At 41.8% G+C, this 19,629-nt stretch overlaps 1 protein-coding gene across 1 annotated transcript in view; it reads left to right on the forward strand.

Moving 5' to 3' along the window:
• Positions 1–2,343: 2,343 nt before the first annotated feature.
• COL17A1 (collagen type XVII alpha 1 chain) overlaps positions 2,344–19,629 on the forward strand; it is a 50,242-nt gene continuing 32,956 nt past the window's right edge. The window contains 9 exon segments of the mRNA XM_052677927.1: positions 2,344–2,485; positions 12,236–12,301; positions 13,074–13,118; positions 13,800–13,898; positions 15,859–15,990; positions 16,350–16,397; positions 17,298–17,333; positions 18,947–18,994; positions 19,384–19,527. Of these exon segments, the coding sequence (XP_052533887.1) occupies positions 2,359–2,485; positions 12,236–12,301; positions 13,074–13,118; positions 13,800–13,898; positions 15,859–15,990; positions 16,350–16,397; positions 17,298–17,333; positions 18,947–18,994; positions 19,384–19,527 (745 nt within the window). The 5' untranslated portion in view covers positions 2,344–2,358.

The following is a 19,629-nucleotide window of genomic DNA, read 5'->3' on the forward strand; positions in this document are numbered from 1 at the left end:
TTCTCTTCTCCAAGCTAAATAAGCCCAACTCTCAATCTTTCTTCATAGGAGAAGTGCTCCAGCCCTTTAATCACCTTCGTGGCCTCCTCTGGTTTCACTCCAACAGCTCTGCATCCTTCCTGTACTGGAGGCCTCAGATTTGGATGCAGTGCTCCAGTTGGAGCCTCACAAGGGCAGAGCAGAAGGCAGCAGCCACCTCCCTTTCCTTTTGACCACCTCTCTTTTGAGGCGTCCTAGAGGTTACTTAGCAGTTCTTGGGATAAAAGAAAAGAGTTGCAGAGGCATAATTTCTGTAACAGTGTTTCCAAGGAGAAGGTGACTCTGAAGAAGTACTACTGGCTCTGCATGAGAGTAATGCATTTCTCTTTAGTTCATAGTTTTTTATGGTGTGAAAGAGAAGGGTCTCCAACTTCAGTACAGAAAACATGTGCTTCCAGCTGCCATGTGTGGTGTATTCTGGAGACTGATACTACCAGAAGTCTCATGTCCTGTCTTGTGCTTCCAGTCCTGCAGATCAGCAGTCTTCTATCCATGTGTATTGGATAATAATATTTTATGCCTCTGGAATGTATTTTCTAATAAAGGAGTGCCATTTAAATTAAGGCTTTGCAAGCCTGTACATGGCAGGTGAGGCTTTGTGCCCCAGGAAAAGCAGGTGCAGAAAGATAGAAGCCAGGATGAAGGATTCAAACCTTTACTGGGGACCAGTGCAACAAATAAATAGAAGCAGAAATTGGAATTAAATCAGTTTCACGTGACTGCTTGCCCCAGGCAGTTATTGCATGTGCTATGATATTATCTTTTGTACCAAATAAAGGTGTAGAGTTGCTCCACAGTGTGTGGTGCTAAACCAGATCAAAACAAATGCAACAGAAACAAGCATATTTCAGCTTTATGTTAACGGAAAGTGGTCTCTTCCTGATTCAAAACTCTTTCCCAGTACTCAGATAACCATGTGTTTGGAAGCTAATTGATTTTATGGTTTTGAAGCAGTCCAGAAAATCTTTTCTAATTACTAGCAATAAATGGGGCTCACAATACAATATGTTCCCTTACAGGGAGCACCTCAGTGGCCCATCAAGGACTTTTCATTCTGTTTAGTTTGGCAGTGAAAAGTGAGCACCACCCTGAAATGCTTGAGAGCCTAATCACAGGTAGCACCTTGCTAGTAAGGAAGAGGAAGGAGCGTGTTGCTGTATAACAGAGATGACTTCTGGGACAGAAATCTTGTAGTTCTGATCTTTCATTCAAATGTGAGTCAGTAAATTTGCTGAGTAGCCTCAGTCCTCATCATGCGTGGGCCTCAGAGGAACGATCAGAAGTTCTCAGGGTACACAAAGCACATATTTTATAACGTTTTTACAAAAACGCTTTTTTATTTCAATCAGAAACATGGCTTCATAAGCTTGACACATCTAGAAATCTTGCTGTTTTGAAGGAAACATTTTCTGAAAGCCTTTTCAGCCCAGGGCAGACTATCTGCTCAGAGGATCAGAGAGAACAATGTGAAAATCACAGTTTTAAATCACCATTACAGGTGTATCAGAGAGAGGACTTGTGCCAGTTCTTGCATATTCCAAGTCTATGTATTCACCACTGGGATTTTCTAGTTTCTTCATAAAAATATATATATAATGCCATGATTGCAATTTGATAGATTTAAACTAAGGGGACACTCTTAGCCTTTCAATATTAGATGTTAGTATTAATTAGCAAACCTACTGCCATGAATGCACAAGCAGGAGCACATCTACAAACTCAGCATGCAATACAGTTAGAATTCATGTGATTTTTGCAGGTTGTTATTTTTCATCATCCTCCCCAGACTTCGCCAACCTTTGTGCTTATGATAACAATTAACTTCCCTTGTTTCTGATAGTAGGAAAAATGCACTTAGGAAGTGACACTGTAGTAGTGCTCAACACAGTCACCTTATGCAGTTTAAATAGTGCTAGACATTATCTACTGTGTGATTTGGTTTCCAGAGTTCAAACAGGACAAACAGAAACTCAGAAATATGACTTATTTCTTTTAAATCTCAGTTATGTAAGTACAAGAAGCAACTTAATCTAGCAACAATCAGTGCCGGTGCTTACTTCCCTACTGAGTCTGCAGTTATCCGCAGTGCGTGTCCAGTCCTCTTGGTCTGGATATGAGCTATGTGCACAACCTTGTGTATGTCCTAGCGTTTAATTTTGTTGCCTGTGACTAAATATATTCAAATTGGATTGTGTACAAACTCATCTGAATGTTAGAACATGAGTATTCTTTTCCCAGGGCCTTCTAAAAATCCTTTCTGGTCTGTGAAATAATCACTGATCAAAAGCGACCTTTTGAAACTTGCTGGGGGAAAAAGACATGAAGAGCAGAAGTGTGAAGGGCTGGAGAAAAGAAGAAAAAAAGAAATTGCTTCCAGCAAGCCTTCCAATCACCTTCCCATGTGTTTCCAACCCTGCTAATGAGAATCTTGCTCCTGAGGTAGGAGGTGAGTTGCTGCAAGCTGTTGTTGAGCCTGGCAGACATTTTCTGCCAGGATTTTTTAGCCAAAGGGGATTTTAAATCTTCTGTCAAGATGGCAGACAGAAATCATTCTTTCTCAATAGCATTGAGTATTTTCTGAGTCAGATCTGTAAGATAACTGTCCGAAGCTTTGCTTTTGTCCTGTATGTACTTTGCATTGAATGTTCTTCCTGTGTTGCTTTTCGCAATAATGCTGAAAAATTGCAGGCTTCCAAGTGGCAGCTGGTAGGACTATTTGAGTTGTTTGTTTGAAATACTAATTGCTTAGAATTTTGATCATAGGTACAGCTGGGGTGCAATTCACAAATCAACCTTGTTTTTTTGGGGCTGCCAGAAAGTTTTTTTGCATGCTGCCAGTTATTTGTAAATAGTTTGCTTTGTCTTTTGTCCATTTTATGCCACATTGGCATAAAACACAGCTGGGTCATTTGGAATTGGTTTTGCCCTTTGCTGCTTGGCTGCCTGAAACATTTGGTATACAAAGACAGCAAATTATGCATTTTCTGGTGCATATTTTTGGACTAGTCCTAAAATTGAGAAAGAGTTCACAGATGAACTTGCAAGTAGGTAGCTTTTTAAAAGTTAAAGGAGAGGGAATGATCAGACTGTGCGCTCTCTTAAATAAAATACTTGGTGACTGGCTTCCTTTCTCATTGACCGAGCACTTTGGGCAGTGGCCTGATTGCAAGTAACTAGCAGCATCAAGAAAGAGACTCTGTTAAGCTCATAGCTGTGCTGTTGTACAGAATGTGTTGGAGGCAACTCTTATCCAGAAGACAAAGTGGAAGAGATTATTCATTACTCCATCACCAAGGAGAGGAGTCTTGTGAATGAAAGTTCTGTAGTTAAAACTCTCAGAAGAGCAGTGTGATCAGGTCCATCTGCTTCAGGGCTGTGTTCCCTGGCAGATGCTGTGGTTTGCTGGTCAGCTGTGGGAGCTCCCTAGTGGCCTCAGGTGAGGGAGAACACAGAATGAGAGGCAGAGATAACAGCTTATCATGTTGCAGACATGTTGGTTAACATCCCAGCTTTGATGGCATCTGAGGTGATCTGATGTGGCTGGTCCTGACAGCCTGCTCCTGCTGTGCAGCCTGACCTGTACCAAGATGTAAAATGTGCCCAAGCATCAATGCACTTAAAAGGCTGCCGAGAGGACAGGCAGACTTTATGAGATCACGGGTGTATTTTGTTTGGATCTGTCTCTCACCAGAACTTCTATTGTAAGGAGCAGTCCCAGATGCACAAGCCAATGCCCATGTCCGTTCCCAGCGGTAAGTCTGTGCTGCTTGCAGGTAACTATTAGGCAGTTGTATTCAGAGCACCAAGACAGAACCACAGCCCCGCTGTCTGTGTGTACAGGCCTGTCTCTGGGCAGAGGCAGACAGCTGCCTACAGCTGCCAAGCACTGCTCCCATCTGCATAGTGATAGTGAGAGCAACAAGACCAAGTCTTCAACTATCTCCTCCTGTTCTCTGCCCCCCACCAGAATAGCCTGGTCCTTCCTCTGGATCAGTACAGTTCAGTTTATCCTATACTGTTAAGATCAGTGTTTTTTAATGATCCATATGCATACGTAGTTTTATTATAATTATTATTATTTATTAGGTGCTTTGTAATAGACCTTAGAAGCTGTAACAAGCTTCCTGTTGTGTGGAGTGCTGTATAAATCAGAAGGAGAAAGGAAAGACAGTCCTTAGATCTATAGCTTTTATATTAATAAGTACAAACAACCAAGACTTCTCTCTATCACTGAACTCTCTTGAGACCTGTGAGATTGTGTTAGTGATGTGTTCTTTGCATCTTGACATTACTCATCTCTCAGCACCTCAGAAGAAATGATCAGATCCCCACAAGGCTGTTATTCATGCCTGAGGTTGCTCATGATGAGTTTTTCAAGTGATGTGCAAACTGTGGGCTTGGGATGTTGAGTAAAGGAGTGACTCAGGGTGCTCTCATTGGTTCTGTTGCTGCTTGGCCCTAGCATGCAAAAACCAGGGCACATGGGGAACTGCAGTTGCTACCTGTAAATAGGTGTTGTATCTTCTTCCCTGTGTTTGCCATCTTTCTGTTGGCCTGCAGTATTCTAACCAGATAAATGGCTGATTCACTAGCAGTGTAATTTATGTGTTAATTGTCAGCAATTTATCCTGTGCTAAGCAGATCTCTCTGAAGTTAGATACCGAATAGTTATCAATTGGTTGTTTCTAAACCATAAACATACTTTAAGGTGCTAGAGTATGGCTGTGACAAGGTTTAATTTCTAGGTTCTTTATCTTTGGACTTGACTTGCAGAGGGAAAAGTGATTCAGATTTTGCCATAGCACAGCGTACTTCCAAGTGCAGCAAATGCACGGTGTGATCTCCCTTACCTTCCTACCCTGCCCATGGCTACCCATAGAACTTAAGGATCTTTCAGGTCCCTACCAACCCAGGTCACTCTATGGTTCTATGATCCTCAGCCTTTTTCATGCCAGCATCAGCTGCTGCAGGCTTTGAGGGCATCTTCATAGGTTCTTAAACCAGTTCTAAGCAAGGGCTTTATAATTAAGCAGTCCTCTCCGAATTAGCTCACAAGGCTTTTTACTGCTGATGTCCTTAACAATTAGCTTCATTTTGCTATAGAAGCAATTTTGCCCAAAGGGTGGATCCTTGGATGTCATCTCTGCACTGTCCTTGCACCGGAAGTATCTGGAAAACTAAATGTTTCTGCTACTCACTGTCCAAGGGAATCTCTGTAAGTGTGAGAACTTCACGTTGGATTTCAGGTCAGACTTTTCCAGCACCTCCCAGGAGCATGCAAGCTCCTAAAGGGTAAAAAAAAAGCACCAGAGAATGTGGTGCTGTCTGTGATTTGATCTTTCTAGTTGCAGGCTCAAAGCACTGATAGAACAACTTAAGTCTGTGGGACTTGTAGTGCTGGGAACAGGGACAGCAGCAAATTCTGTCTGTGGGAGAACATTCCCAGGTGCACCCAGCAGTGTGACTCCACATCTGCAGAATCCACCATCTACAATCTAAAGCAGGATGGATGTGGAAACAGCAGAATGGTGATTGCCACTTCCAGGAGAATCTCACCTTGCCTCCACAGCTCTGACCACCACTCCACAAACTGCCACTGCTACTGCAGAAGTGACAGTTGACTGCTTGGCCTGAAGAGAGCTCAGCTGCAGTTCATTGCAGTGAGCCAGGTAGATAAGCACTTGGCTTTCAGTGGTTCCAAATACCTGAGACAATCACTGACCCAGCATAAGCTGAGGCAGCTCGTTACCTCTCTGAATTATGTCCTTGATGTTGATACTTGCCCATTAAGAATGTGAGAGTACAAATCACTGTGTTTCTTCAGGCAGATTTTACCAGCATCCTCCTCAACTTCATATTTTGTTGCACTTTCACTTCTAAATGCAGTGTCAGTATTCTCAAGGTATGGTTTATTTCTACTTTCCTTTTAAGACACCTGTATGTCATGCCTCCTCCTCCTCCTCCTCCTTCTTCTTTCTACAAGGAAGTTGGCAAAATAACTCATAAAGAGCAGCACCATTAATGCTTTGTCGCCAAGAAGCCTTATACCAGTATCTTAGTCACCAATCACGTTTCAGGAATTAAAATACTGTGAGTTGCTTATTTACCCAAAATTGCTACATTCTCTTTATACATGTATGAACAGAAGTAGTGAACTTTAGGACAAAGGTAAAGGAAAAAGAGAATTCCTCCAGTCCTGAGGGCATTACGTGGAAAATTTGAGGTCCCGTCTTTTCCTCCACTAAGGTCTATTTGCTGTTCCAGTGAGTCCATCTCATACTGGTGGGTGTTAAAAACATAGCATAGCCCAGTGTATTCAGTCCTTTCCTTGAGCTGTCACTGTGAGCAGCCAAGGTATGTTTGAGGCACACAGCTGTGTGTTGTGCTGGGAGCAGATCTAAATGAGATGACAACCAAAGGGTTAAAAGTGAAGTTGGTAATAAGAGGGACAGTAATGCACCATTTTAAGAAGCAATGAAGGTCATAAAGCTAAAGCTATTTTTATATTTCATGTCAAGTCATGAGCCATGAGCAGTTTGGTAAGGTCTTAGACTGAGCTCTACTCCTCTTAATGACTTAATTACCACATGCATCTTGTTTAGACATCTAAATATCCTTTGATTAGTGTTTAGAAGGCAGAGTCATGGATATTTCTTCCATGCAAAGAGGAAATTTTGCTTTATAAGCATACATCTGACTAAAGATAAATATGAAAACAAGTTATGGAATTTAAGAGATGCATTGATGAATTCTGATGAAATTTTGGTCTCCATCAACAAAGAAGGGCCAACCCTTTGTGTAATGCTGTATACCAACTGTGCCAAAAGTTCTATGATGAGAGGCAATTGCCTTAAGTTAACCAGGGGAGGTTCAGGTTGCCTATGAGGAAGAATGTCTTCTCAGAAAGAGTGGTGAGGTTTTGGAATAGGAAAGTGATAGTCACCTCTTCTGGAGATTTTCGTAGCTTAGTGGGCATGGTGGTGACATGTTGACGGTTGGACTAGGTGATCTTTGGAGGTCCTTTCCAGTCTTAGTAATTCTGTGAGCCTAAGTTCTCTTCCACTCATGGTACAAGTCCTACAAAGTCTGTAGAGGAAGTGAAGCTATGGCAGATTCTGATTTTTATAACAAAATACCAAACGACACTATTTTGTTCAGGAGGAGGAGGAAAATTCTTCCTGCAAGGCATAGCTAAACTGTGAAAATGCTTGCTGCAAGACACTGGGTATGCTAAATTGTTGTACAGATTCCAAAACTAATTGGACAAATTAATGGAAAAAGTTCCATCAAGGAATGGTTGCAAAACTTCTGCCTTTGACTCAAGAAGTCTCCAGAGAACGCTAGGCTCATATCAGCACGCGTTTCTTTAACGACCCCTCTGCTTGCCCTCTTGCAAGTGGTAGATACAGAAGATACGACATTGCTTACTCAGTTTTGTGTGTGTGGTTATGATATTTAATGATAATGCTGCCTCTTGAGCAGAGAGTAAATATCTGTGGGGTCTGCAAGCCAGTTCAGGGTACTGATTCCAATGGTTTTCAGCCTATTTTTGCTAGCTGGGAATTTAATCCATTGTATGCAAGCGGCAAAATGTGATTATCTCACCATCAGCTTTGCAGCAATATCAGCAGGTGCTGCATAACCTTCTGTGAGAAAATGCCAAAACAGGTGTAATTCATGTGTTAAATACTCAGATCTGTCTCAGAAAGCACGGTGATAATAGTTCATTTTCCCTGACTTAAGCCTTCCTAGCTTTGCCCTTCTGGGATCTACATAGTTAATCTACCTGAGCAAATAAGTAGGAGCGTTCATGCTTTCGGTGAAGTTTGACTCCTGGAGGCAGACTTTTTTTTTCCAGTGAGTGTCAGATAATTGGAAGGGTAGGGTGAGGCAGGAAACCACGACACGCCTTTGTCAGGACTTGTTTAAGAGCAGGGGAATAGAAAAGCGCAAGAAGGGTGAGAGTAAAACAGGTTAAATTAAGAAGAGCTGAACATTTTTGGACGATCGTTCAGATTTCACACACCTTTGGAGGGACATGATAGTATAGGTGGCAGATTGTATAGGAAACGGGAAACGGTTGAGGAGAAAATCAGATTTTCAGTTCAGTAACCAAAGCATACAAGGTAAGTTACATTACTGAAAAATGAAACAAAACAGAATAAAAGGCGAAATAGCGGAGGTGTTATGTTACTGCTAAGGGGGAATACAATGTAAAATTAAGATCGTGGTAGAGCTGGGTCTGTTTGCATTTTGTATTTATCCGTGAACGTAGCTCTTAAATCTGATTATCGAGCTAAAGGGATTTATCTGCTGGTAGATAAAAAAAATGTGAAGTTGAGTTCAGTGTGCATTTTTAATACATTCTGTGAAACTACCATGCAAATAAAGTTAACTGAATGTTCTCCATTCTGTAAGGGCAGCAGCATGGTGAAGTGTGAAACATCTATTGGCTATTTTTGAAACTGAGAGGATCTGAAATGTGATGGAGAAGTAATGTTTGCAAACTGAAGCTTCAAATGGTGGCTTCAGAATGTAAGATGAAGGAATAAGTCCTGAAAGAGCCAGGAGGTGCTTCTGAGTCTGTCAGTTTTGCTGTGGACAGGCTTTGCTTTGTGTCATACAGCTGTATTTATTTATGAGCCATTTATTATGGACTTTGGGCCACCTTTTGTCACAGAAGGTTAGGAGGCCTTGTAAAGTGTTTTTGAAGCTTTGTCGCAGTAAGTTAGAAGAGACCTGTTTTTTTTTTTTTTCCCCACTTTGTAGCTGGTTTTGCAATTTGAACACAATGAAAAAAGGTAAAAGATCTGTCTTCTTTTCCAGCCTTTGGACTGACCGACTGGATGATTTGGTGCATGGCTTTGAGGCTGTGAGTTGTCCTACAGCATATCCAAGCTTTGCACATAGCCTGCTTTCTTGGTATTAGCATCGTTTGAGGGAACCTGCTGAATGAGCCATTTTGGAAGCTTCTTTAAAAAAGAAAAATCCTTCCTGACTGTTGCTTTTGGTTGAGTAACTGGAAGTGAAAGGAATAGCTTTTGAAGCAGAATGAGAAGGTCAAGTTCCTAGATGGTGATGTGAAAGAAAGATAAGGGGGCATTTTTTAACCAATCCTATAAATTTCAGCACAGTTTTTCAGCAACAAATTTCAGCATTTGTTTTTAACGCTATCAATGACGTTGATTGGAGTCTTCTACTGTTTCACATTATTTATGTTCAAAGGGTTCTTCTGACATTAAGTATAATGCATCCTAGCAGCTGCAGGTGCCTCTTTATCCTGAAGGAGTATCTCACAGCATAAGCCATGTTAGTGGAGGGAGGAGAGAGCTGAAAGTTTGTGTTGTGAGAACGTAACAGCATTCGGACGTGAGAACTGGAGGGACATTGCGGAGGAATAAAAGGATCTGAAATGCACCTACTCCTGTTTTTATATGATAGTCTTCATGGCTATAAAATAGCTTTTCCCCTTCCCCTTTGAAAAATGCTTGTGATACATTTTATTGCCATTGCACACAAGTAATACGTAGCTTATAAAACAATAAAAGAAGTTGGAGTGCTTCATCTCAGACTGCAGCGCTGGTCTAATATGAAAGCAGAGATTAAACATGCTTTGTAAAGCTGGGCTGCTCTCATCATCCTGCTTGTCGGTGCTGCAGAGAGGAAGCAGCCTGCACAGCTCTGGTCTTGCAAGAGCTCTCCTGGTTCCTTGTGCAAGTTCTCTGTTTTTATGAGGGCCACTAACACACCTCAGCCCCAGTTTACATTAAATCAGCTTTAGGGTCACCCTGCCTTAGACACCTCCACTATTTGTGGGTGATCCCAGTTCATGAGCTCCTGTTTATCGCTCTGAAATAACTGCTGGTGACTTCTCTGATTCAACAGTGCTATTCCTTTACCTCAGACATAGCCTACAGCTACACCTTTGTGAATCCAGGTAGGAGGAGCTGGTGAAGTGAGTCAGTCCTGGCAGATAATGGAAATGAAGCTTAGTCAGCCCTCTAGAACCTGGGCTGGCTTTTGCATTCACGTGGCAAAAACACATGCAAGATCAAAATGCGCTGTGTGCCAGGGCTGGGCTGAGCTGTGGGATGTGTGGATTCAAAGATGTTGTTTAATCTCTTCTCCTTATTTTTTTTTTTCTGATTGGTATCAGAGCAAGATATTCCTCTCTCTCAAGGGGAGGAAGATGCAGATGTGTTCACTCAGTGCTGGTACTGGCCTATGGTACAGCATCCATAACCAGCACAGCTTCCCAATAGCAAAAGGGAAATTCTGGGGCTACAGAGTGGTAGAGAAGCAGTTTCTGAATGTAAAGCTGTGTTCCTTCTCTAGATGTTGGCAAAGCCAGAATTGCTGAGATCTAGACAGCAACTTTCAGCATGTGCTTTTAGAGAATGAGCTTCAGATATGCTTCCACTGTTGATGTAACAAGGAAAAGTAGCGGATACTGCCTTTTCTTGGAGTGTGTGACCAGGAGGCGTTCCAGTGCAGGAGACTGGAATCCTGCTTAAGGAGGAGCTCCCATGACACGTGTAACTCTAGCCTTGTATATGACTTGGAATCAGCTCTCTGGAGAATCCCTTGGAAATCCCCAGTGTAGGCAAATGCTGTAAGGGTTGGGTAGTGTCCTGCTGCCAGTGTTGTGTAAGGACTTGCATGTGGCCACCGTGTGCCAGGCTGCTTAGCTGCGCTGCGGGGCTGAGGTGTTGAGGTTGAGGGCTGTGAGCCCTGTTGAGTTCTGTGTAAAGTTCAGCTGAGTCTATGGTGGGAGGCATGAACTACAGTGGCTTGCCTCATGGCATACCTTCTACATTCAGCTTCTTCCTCTCCAACTCTGGGAACATTGGGTGCTGTTCAAAGGCAGATCTGAATCTGAACTTAGATATTCCTCCAGATTCTCTGTTGCTTCCTGCCTTGTGTCATTACCTATGTGTGAGCTATACAAACACACAGAGGTGCAGAAGGGTAAGTGGAGTCATGAGGACCAAACCTGAGTGGTAGCTGAATTGGAGGGCACAGTTTTATGTTCTTCCTCAAGCTGGACTTTGGAAACTTGAAAGGACTTTTGCCCAAAATGTTTTGGACTCAGCCTGTGAAAACTACACTTAGTGTCATTTTCTGTACAGTGGAGTTTTCAGTTTGAAGGAGTCATCAAATGCAGTGGAGAACTTTTACTTGTTATCACCTTCTGCACAAATTAAAATCTCTGAAGCGTTTGCAACTATGCAAAATGAAATGTTGTCTTAGAATAGGGGTGAGCAACTGTATATTTCCTTCTGATAGGAGTATTTTCTCTTGAGCTTCTGTTGTTTCTTTTCCACAGTCATTGTGATGTTTCTGCTTTGGCAGCCAGTCATACCTCTGCTAGAGACATAATTATGACTTGAGAGGCATCCAAGCCATGATGAGTATAGATGGCATTTACAGCAGTGATTTCAATACTGTGTAGACTGACCTGAGCTGGCTGAATTAGCTCAGGTTCTACAGCTGCATACATGGGTTCGTAAAGCAAGATAAAGCACTTCCTACCTTAAGTCCCTTGCTGCTGAAAACAGGTGGTTTAAAGGTATCTTTTGTGGTGGGTGGCTTTGTTTTGTTTTGTTTTTTGCTTCACTCAAGTCAGTTCTGTGGTTTTAGCATCAACGTATCTTGAGAATGGCCTGTAGCACTGTCAAAGTGCTGTGATATTTCTGCTTTTCTTGTAGCACTGGCACAGCGTGTGTAGGTAACAGAGGCAGAACTCGTGAACTTGTCTGCATTTCTAATCCAATGTTGTTGATTTCTGTACAGAACAGGTGTGTAGGACTAATGTTTGAATCCTATGGTTTTGTTAAAATTTTATAGAGATCCAGCTAAAGACCGTGGTGTAGTGCCGCAAAGTCTGCATGTAAATCCAGGTCTAAACTTGTCCAGTTCTGGTTGAATTTGATTGCCCTTAGCTCCCCTGCTGGCTTCACAACCCTTCCTGCTATTTCAGCCTTTATGCATTGTCTAGCTTCCAGTTTTGCAGGGACTTGTTGCTGTTCTGTTAGTAGTACTCAGGTGGTTCTAGAAAGATATTTCAAACTCTGCTGTAACTGAATTTCAGGCAGTTCCTCTGCTAAGAGAGAAAAATGATGGGACTTACAGGAATTTGTTGTCATCTTTTTTTCTTCGCAAAGCTCTGAGCACTGTCTTTATGGCTTCCATGCAGGTGGAAATGATATGGATTCTTTAACAAAGAAAACGAGGCAAGATGGATCAGAAGTTACAGAGAGACGTAAGGAGAACATTTTTTTATTTTCATGTTACAAGACTGGATCACACTCCAAAAATACAGCAACCATGTTGGCACTTCTGTGAGGGACTGACTAGGGGTCCAGGACTAAATTCTGCATCTGTCCTTGATATTTTAACCCAAATCAAAAGAAGGAATAGAACAGGGCAAAAACAGGCATTTAGACTTATACGATGACCTGATTGTTTAACCAGAATTTATTGGCCTGTGATAACATCTTTAGCCAGTAGTGCAGACATTTTAATTCTGCTTCTGAAACAAATGCCATGCACAGTCTTCAAACTGTTTATTATATATCTTTCTTGTCTTTGTGTAATAATAGGGTAAAACAGGATTCTGCTGACATTGTGGGAATTAGCTAGTAGGAATCACAGAATTGTAGTGGTTGGAAGGGACCTCTGGAAGGGAGACTGGCTAGTGCTACGCCCTGCTAAAGCAGGTTCTGTAGAAAGCTAGTAAGGAGTCTGACCTGGGCTTTACTTTTCCAGCAATCGCTGTGGTTAAGTAGTGCCCTGAAATAATATCACTTTCATGTCTTTCATGGCAGTGATACATTTAGTTACTGTAGCATGACAGTAGTCTGAAAACACACAGCTTTCAGTGCCCAGGCAATATAGTCTCAAGGGACTTCTCCTTAAATGAGTTAATCTTATTTGAATAATTCATGTTCTTCCATGGAATGAAGTGGAACACTGATCTTGTCTGACTGGATGAACATGCAATAACTTCTGAATTGTAACTTTTCTTTCCTCAGTTATTACAGAGACAGTAACTACAAGACTGACATCTTTACCACCCAGTAAGTAACTGTGATCTACTGCATTACTTTTGCTTTGTGACTGCTGTCCCTCTGTGTTATTCGGCTTCATTACTTTTGTAAGTCCCTGGGTCTGGCAGGTGTCAGTGCAGAAATACTAACACTTAAGCTATTTTGAGAAATACTTCTCCCAAAATACTTTTTGGTAGAGAGAAGGAGCAGTAACAAAGCGCAGAGTGCACTAAGACTGGTAGACCTGGCTCTTCAAGAGTGGCACCCAGATACAGTCACTACCACAGACTCTGTCTTGAGATCAAAAGTGATGAGTCTCTGGCCTCCATCTTATCCAGCTTACAAACGCAAATAATCCCTTTGCTTAGTATCAGATGTCACAGGTTATTTCTATGTCTGTGTAACAAACAGGGAACATTTGTCTATTCTGCAGTAGGGTTGAAAAGGCATTGCACTATCTCATTTATGATGAGAGTTAACAGGAGCATCTTCCAGCCCATGCTCAAATCAAAACTTGACTACAAACCTGCTGAGTCTGTATCTGCTCTGCTGAGATACTTCTCTGCAGTTCTGATGCCTTTTCAGACATTAAGCTGTCCTTGGAACTGAGTGTAACAATGGTTTTGGGTACCTTCTGCCTCGTCTTGTAGTATTTTTGTTCTTCTCATCTTTAATTGTGACAGAATCTCATTTTGTGCTCATCTATTCCAGAAGGAGGGAGCAGTAGTGGACTCAAGACATCATCCCACACTGGAGGAAGTGGAGTTGAAAAGAGGTCTTACACCCATAGCAGTGGCTATGTGACTTCAAGTAAGGAATGAAAATATCAGTAACAAAAAGCAAAGGCATCATTAATGGACTGAGGAGAGAGTCTGGGCAGGATTGAGAAAAATGGGGTTTCTTAAAGTAGAGAAGGCAAATACTCAAAGCAAAAGTATTCCTTCCTTAAAGCTGGGTGAGTGAGCATGGGTGAGTGAATGGCAAAGGTCTCTTTTTTTGCAAGGAAAGCTGGATTTCAGGGTAGTTTTCAGTAACCTTTGAAAAACTCTTTTCCACTGCCCTTGAGTCATTTGGAAATCAAAATTTTCTTTATTCAAGTTTTCCAAATCACAGTCTTTCTGAGCATTTTTGTTCAGAAGATGGCTTCATTTAATGTTTGTTGATTTTGCTGATGTTAGAATACAATATGATAGTAGAGTAGAATAAAACAATTTCATAGAATCTATCTTCTTGTCAGGGTATCCGTGACTTTAGCACTTTGAATGGTCTACGTGTTTTCTGGATGTGCTGAATCAGTACTTCCTATCTATTCCACAAAGACAATTCCTCTCTAGCAACATTCTCTGCTGAGCTGTTAGATTGTCATAGTGAAGGTTTTTGAAGAATAAACTTTCTACCCAGCTTTCTGGTGCACCTCTCTCACAGCGGGACAGACTGGATAACAATTCTTACAGGGAACATTCTCCGTTCTCCAGAAGAGCTGGCAAGTCAAAGAGAGGAAAGTGCAGAATGGAAGCTCAAAGGAAGAAGTAGGCCTACCCTCTAGACCTGACATATGCTCATCTCCTTCAATTAGAGGCCAGAGTGTGGAGTCACTTCCCCTCTGGACAAATATGATGTAACTCTGGTGCAGATATCAACCTAATTGTCTAGACTGGCACCAGTTTAACTGAGAACTGTGCCTATCCCTCAGAGCTCTAACTTAAATGACTCTGGGATTGCATCCTCCTTGTTAGTTATTTTCAGTGCGTGGAGGAAGAGAAAAGAATCTGAACTTCTTTAAGTTTTGCAGAGCACTTGGCTGTTTTTCCCATTCTGCTGGCAGAATGTCTCCAACAGAGGTCCGCTTGTCACCACAGTTTTTTTGCTCAATTAAGTGGACAAGTTGCAAATCAAAATAGATCCCTCTAGAAGAGAAAATGAGTTAGAAAACACTTTGAGAACACAAGGGTGTTCTCTTTTTACAGTGATAGTTAAACAATAACCAGTCTGATCGGTCCGATCCCACTGATCAGCGTGCATATATTGCCCTCATCACAGAGCTACCCTTGTACTGCCACTCTGATCATACTCCCATGTTAGATTTCATAGAAGAGTCCAATCAAGAGTCTCATCCTTCCACAAACCACGCATTCTTTATGGCTGCCCAGTTCTTTTCACACAGCAGTGATATCAGCTAGGAAAGGAAACTTTCCCCTGTCTAAACAGAACAGCTACTAATAATCTCCAAACAACCTTGAGCTTGACTCATGGCTCAATCACATCTCCTGGAAATTGATTGACTAAGGCATGACTAAGTGAGACTGTGGCTAGTTGCTTTGGAAGGAAGCTTGCTCATCTCTTTCCTTTGCCTCGTGAATGACATCCTGCAGTACTACATCTTGTTTAAACTGTCATATAACACTGGAGTTTACGGGTGGATCTGTATCCAAATGTCAAAATCCAGGCCAATTTAAAGCCAGGTGTCTTCCTGCTCAGCACAAATGTCTCATTTATCCATTTAATAATAGCCAAAACCCGCTGTTATTGAAATTACTGACAAGTCATTTTTAAACCACAAAGATAAATTCCTCTTTGCAGGGAATGCTGAGGACAGTCAGCGTTACATCCAAATGTGGTTGTCTTTTATTTTTTTTCCCATCTCTAGTTCTGAGATACTAATGCAGATCTGTCCAGCTCAGAAGACACAAACATGAAGTACTTGGGATATACAGGGTGTACATCCAGGTCATATCTTCAATTTGCTGAGGGTGTTTTGTTTTGCCGATAGGTGGAAGTGGTAGATTGAACTCATCGTCGTCTGGCTACAGGCAAACACAGTCTCCTAGCTCAACTCTCACCAAATCACCTGGCTCAACATTTGAAAGAAAAACCCATGTCAACCGCCATGCAACATATGAAGGTATTGCAGAATATGCCATAGAAAAGAGGCACAATGTTGTGCAGCCCGACGTCGCTTGGGACTTCCAGCACATTAATTCAGAATTGTCTTAAATAGCACAAGAATCCCATCTGTAGTGGTTTTGCTGGGCAATAAGCCAGCAGGGAGGCATTTTAATGATTGAGTCTTATTTTTATTAACACTCATTTCTAAGAGGAGTTTATTTGTTGACATTTGCAACTAATTCATGTAATCCTGAATAGCTCTTTTTGAATGGAAATGTTTGTTACTCAGTGGAATTAAACAGGTACCAGAAGCATACTTGGAAACTCTTGATGATCTTCTATAAAGTATTAATGACCCATTTCTATTACTTGCAGGGAGCTCCAGTGCTAACTCTTCTCCAGAGTTCCCCAGAAAAGAGTTTGGTATGTTCTTACAGAACTGTCTCTCTGAACTTTATGGCAAGGTCATGTGAATTGGTGACTACAGAGGCTTTCTACATGTTACCTCTATGTTGGACAGCCAGTGCAACTCTGTGACTTCAGAGAAGTTACTGTTAATGCAGCTGACAGCAGAGTCTCAAGCTAGTACAGATTCCAACGGGCCACATAATATAATACATCTACTACCTTCAGCTACTCTTTAAATGATCTCAAAATGGTACAGAGCATGAGCAGGAGAGCATAAGACACTTGACAACATCTGCTGTCTCATACTTGGGGGAATAGACCCCAGCAAGAAAGTGCAGTCCCTTAAGATTTTGAACCATTGCTGGATATACTCAACCACTTATTCTTTTCTAGACTTCAACATGTTCATATGGTGTAAATGAAAAGATGAACTGGCTATCAAGTGTTGTATTTATACTGTATATTGTCAGCAGGTAGGAGTTTTTGCTCTGTCCATACTCTGGGATGCTTCTTATATCCAGTGCAGGTGGAGAACAATATGATGTCGCTGTCTTTCTGGCTTAGGGAATAGGCAGGGTTTCATAGTGTCTGACCTTGGTTGATGGTATAAACAGGCCTATTATCTTCATACTGGATTACTGAAATAAAAGATCATTATCTCTGAATAACATTTATGTGTGCAAACAGAAACAGCAGTTGGTCCAGAAATACTAAGGTGCTACACACTCTTTGAGATACCTCATGGTCTAAAGAAGTCCTGGCAAAAACTGGGATTTCAATGCCCCCCAGCTGTGCCTCTAGTAAAGAAGTTTGCTGCCTGAGTTTCTGCATTCAGAGGAAGATTCGAAGATCCAAATATCCATGTGTCAAAGGCAGTAAAACCTAATATTGCTTTTATTCCTCTTATATTCACAGCATCTGCCTCCACACGAGGGCGAAGCCAAAGTCGAGGTAAGTGGTTTTTCTTCTTTTAGAAGTTGTCTTTGTTTTTTCCCAATGTGACTCAAGGTGTGTCAGACGGACCTACTCCTTATCTGGAATCAAAGTGCTTTGAGTCTAGACTCTGATGAGGTGCCTGGATTTACACCACTGCAGGTGTGAACAGTTGATTAAACAAGCTCAGTGCAAGGACTCCAGTGAAAGTCGTAATGGTAGTACTGTGCCAGAAAGGAGGATCTGTTTGGGGACCTGGAACTCTGGGGGTGTAGAAAGTAGTTTTCCATCTTAACTGTTTGCTACCACAAACTCAGTCCAGCCATTCTCTGTGACCCCCGCTCTGGTGTTTTTACAACAATCACATGCACATTTTTCCCCAAGATTTATATTAGAAACCATACGGACGTTCCCTGAAATGATCTTATGCTGGTGGTAACGAGAGGCTGAAGAAATTATGGACTTGCTGCAGTCTGCTTATGAGCTCACTGTGAAACTGTGTTGTTTAAACCATTTAGCTCTTCTAGTAATTTATTAACAGCATTGGGGAAAGCAGGATTACATTACTAAGAGTTTAATATCTGTTTCCCGTTGCTTGAGGAGAAAACTATGTCATTTTATCCAAGTTAATTTTGGCAGTGGATATAAATCAAAGTCAGCTCTTGCACTCTCCTCCTGGAGAATGTCACAGTTACCAATTATTCTACCTCAGGTCTTCACAGTCTCCTCTGGCACAGTACATACCTCCCAGCAGAGCTAGCCTTATGTAATAAAACAGATACCAGAGAATCAGCTTCAGCTTCTCATGTTACTTCAGGAAATTGTCTCAATCTATCAATCAGCTTCTCTACCTGAATGCCGAAGCCAGTGTTTCCTTTAGAGTGTATGAACTGTCAGATTTCATCTCAAGGAGCATGAGTCACATGTCCTTGCTCATAGGTAGTAAGCTTAAAGGCTTTTCCCAACAAATCGGATTAACTCTGTAGTCTCTTGTGCTGAACAGTAAAAGCCAGTAAGTAATAAACTGGAGTACCTGGAAAGATTGTTGGATTAATAAATGTCTGAGTGCGACCTGACAGTTTTATTTCAGTGTAACTGGTAAAGTAGGGGGTTACGTTCAAGGAGCCGAAACAGAAGGCAGCAGGTTGCAAGAGCCTAAATCCTGCAGCCCGTTATAGAGATGTGGTATGAATTTTACCCAATAAGTGTTAGGGAACTTTTGTTAGCCTTGAAATCTTGAAGTTTCTTTTGACTTTTTAGGTTTTTATCCAATAGACCAGTAATAGTAATTGTGATGAGTGGGAATGAGGACTGATTATTTAGGACTTGATTGAGGACTGAGGAATTAGGTCTTTCATTTGATTGGCACTGACAGTGCTATTGACTTCAACAGAAGCATGCAAGGAATAAAATGCAGCTCTCTGGATGAAAAACATTAAAATCTAGAACAAAAATCACCCAGGCCAATTTGCAAGAAATTAGTATATGCCATGAGCGCTGCTTAGATCGAGCAGCAAGGCAACACAGACAGCAGGAAGGGAGGAATTCACTTCAGCATAAAGATTCATTCTCAGCTCAGGGCATAAATATGTTGCACTCCATATTCATGATCTGCTTTTTTCTCTTCACAGAGAGTGAAATACGAGTCCGGCTGCAGAGCGCATCTCCCTCTGGCAGATGTAAGTGCCACAGCTTATACTCTGGGGGAATCAGGTATAATGTAGAGTGTGTTGGTGCTCTAGATATGTCTACGGTGTCTTGTGAATCCAGTCTTCATGATGACAGATAGCAGCATGTCATTCTTTATTCCCACTGTAAGAACTTCCATTTATCTCCCTGTATCGAACAAAGAAGCATGCTGTGGGTTAGGTGGTTGCAAGGATAGAGTTGTGCTCAATTCCTGAAATGCAGCTTGTGAAGTTTTGTTATGTCAATGGCACTCCTGAAAAATACAGCTTCTGAGATGTTCCTGAGTAAATTCCACTGAATGGTTTATCCCCAGGGCAGGATTACAGTTCAGTGAAACAAGGGCTTTTGGATAAATCTGGGTGCTTGTTTTTCATGCCAGGGACGGAGTTGGATGATGTCAAACGTTTACTGAAAGGAAGTCGATCAGCCAGCTGCAGCCCGACTCGGTCATCGTCAAGTACCCTCCCAATACCAAAAAAAGCTGTGGTGGAGACAAAAATGGTTACTGAGAGCTCTCAGTCAGGTACGTGGCAGAGGTCTGGAAGACTCCAGCATTGCTAACTATCCATTAAAATTCGTTTTACCGTAAAAATTCTCAGCTGTTAAGAACACCAGAGTAAGAATG

The sequence above is a fragment of the Tympanuchus pallidicinctus genome, unplaced genomic scaffold (assembly GCF_026119805.1).
Source record: "Tympanuchus pallidicinctus isolate F22 unplaced genomic scaffold, pur_lepc_1.0 scaffold16, whole genome shotgun sequence".
In the NCBI taxonomy this organism is placed as follows: Eukaryota; Metazoa; Chordata; class Aves; order Galliformes; family Phasianidae; genus Tympanuchus; species Tympanuchus pallidicinctus.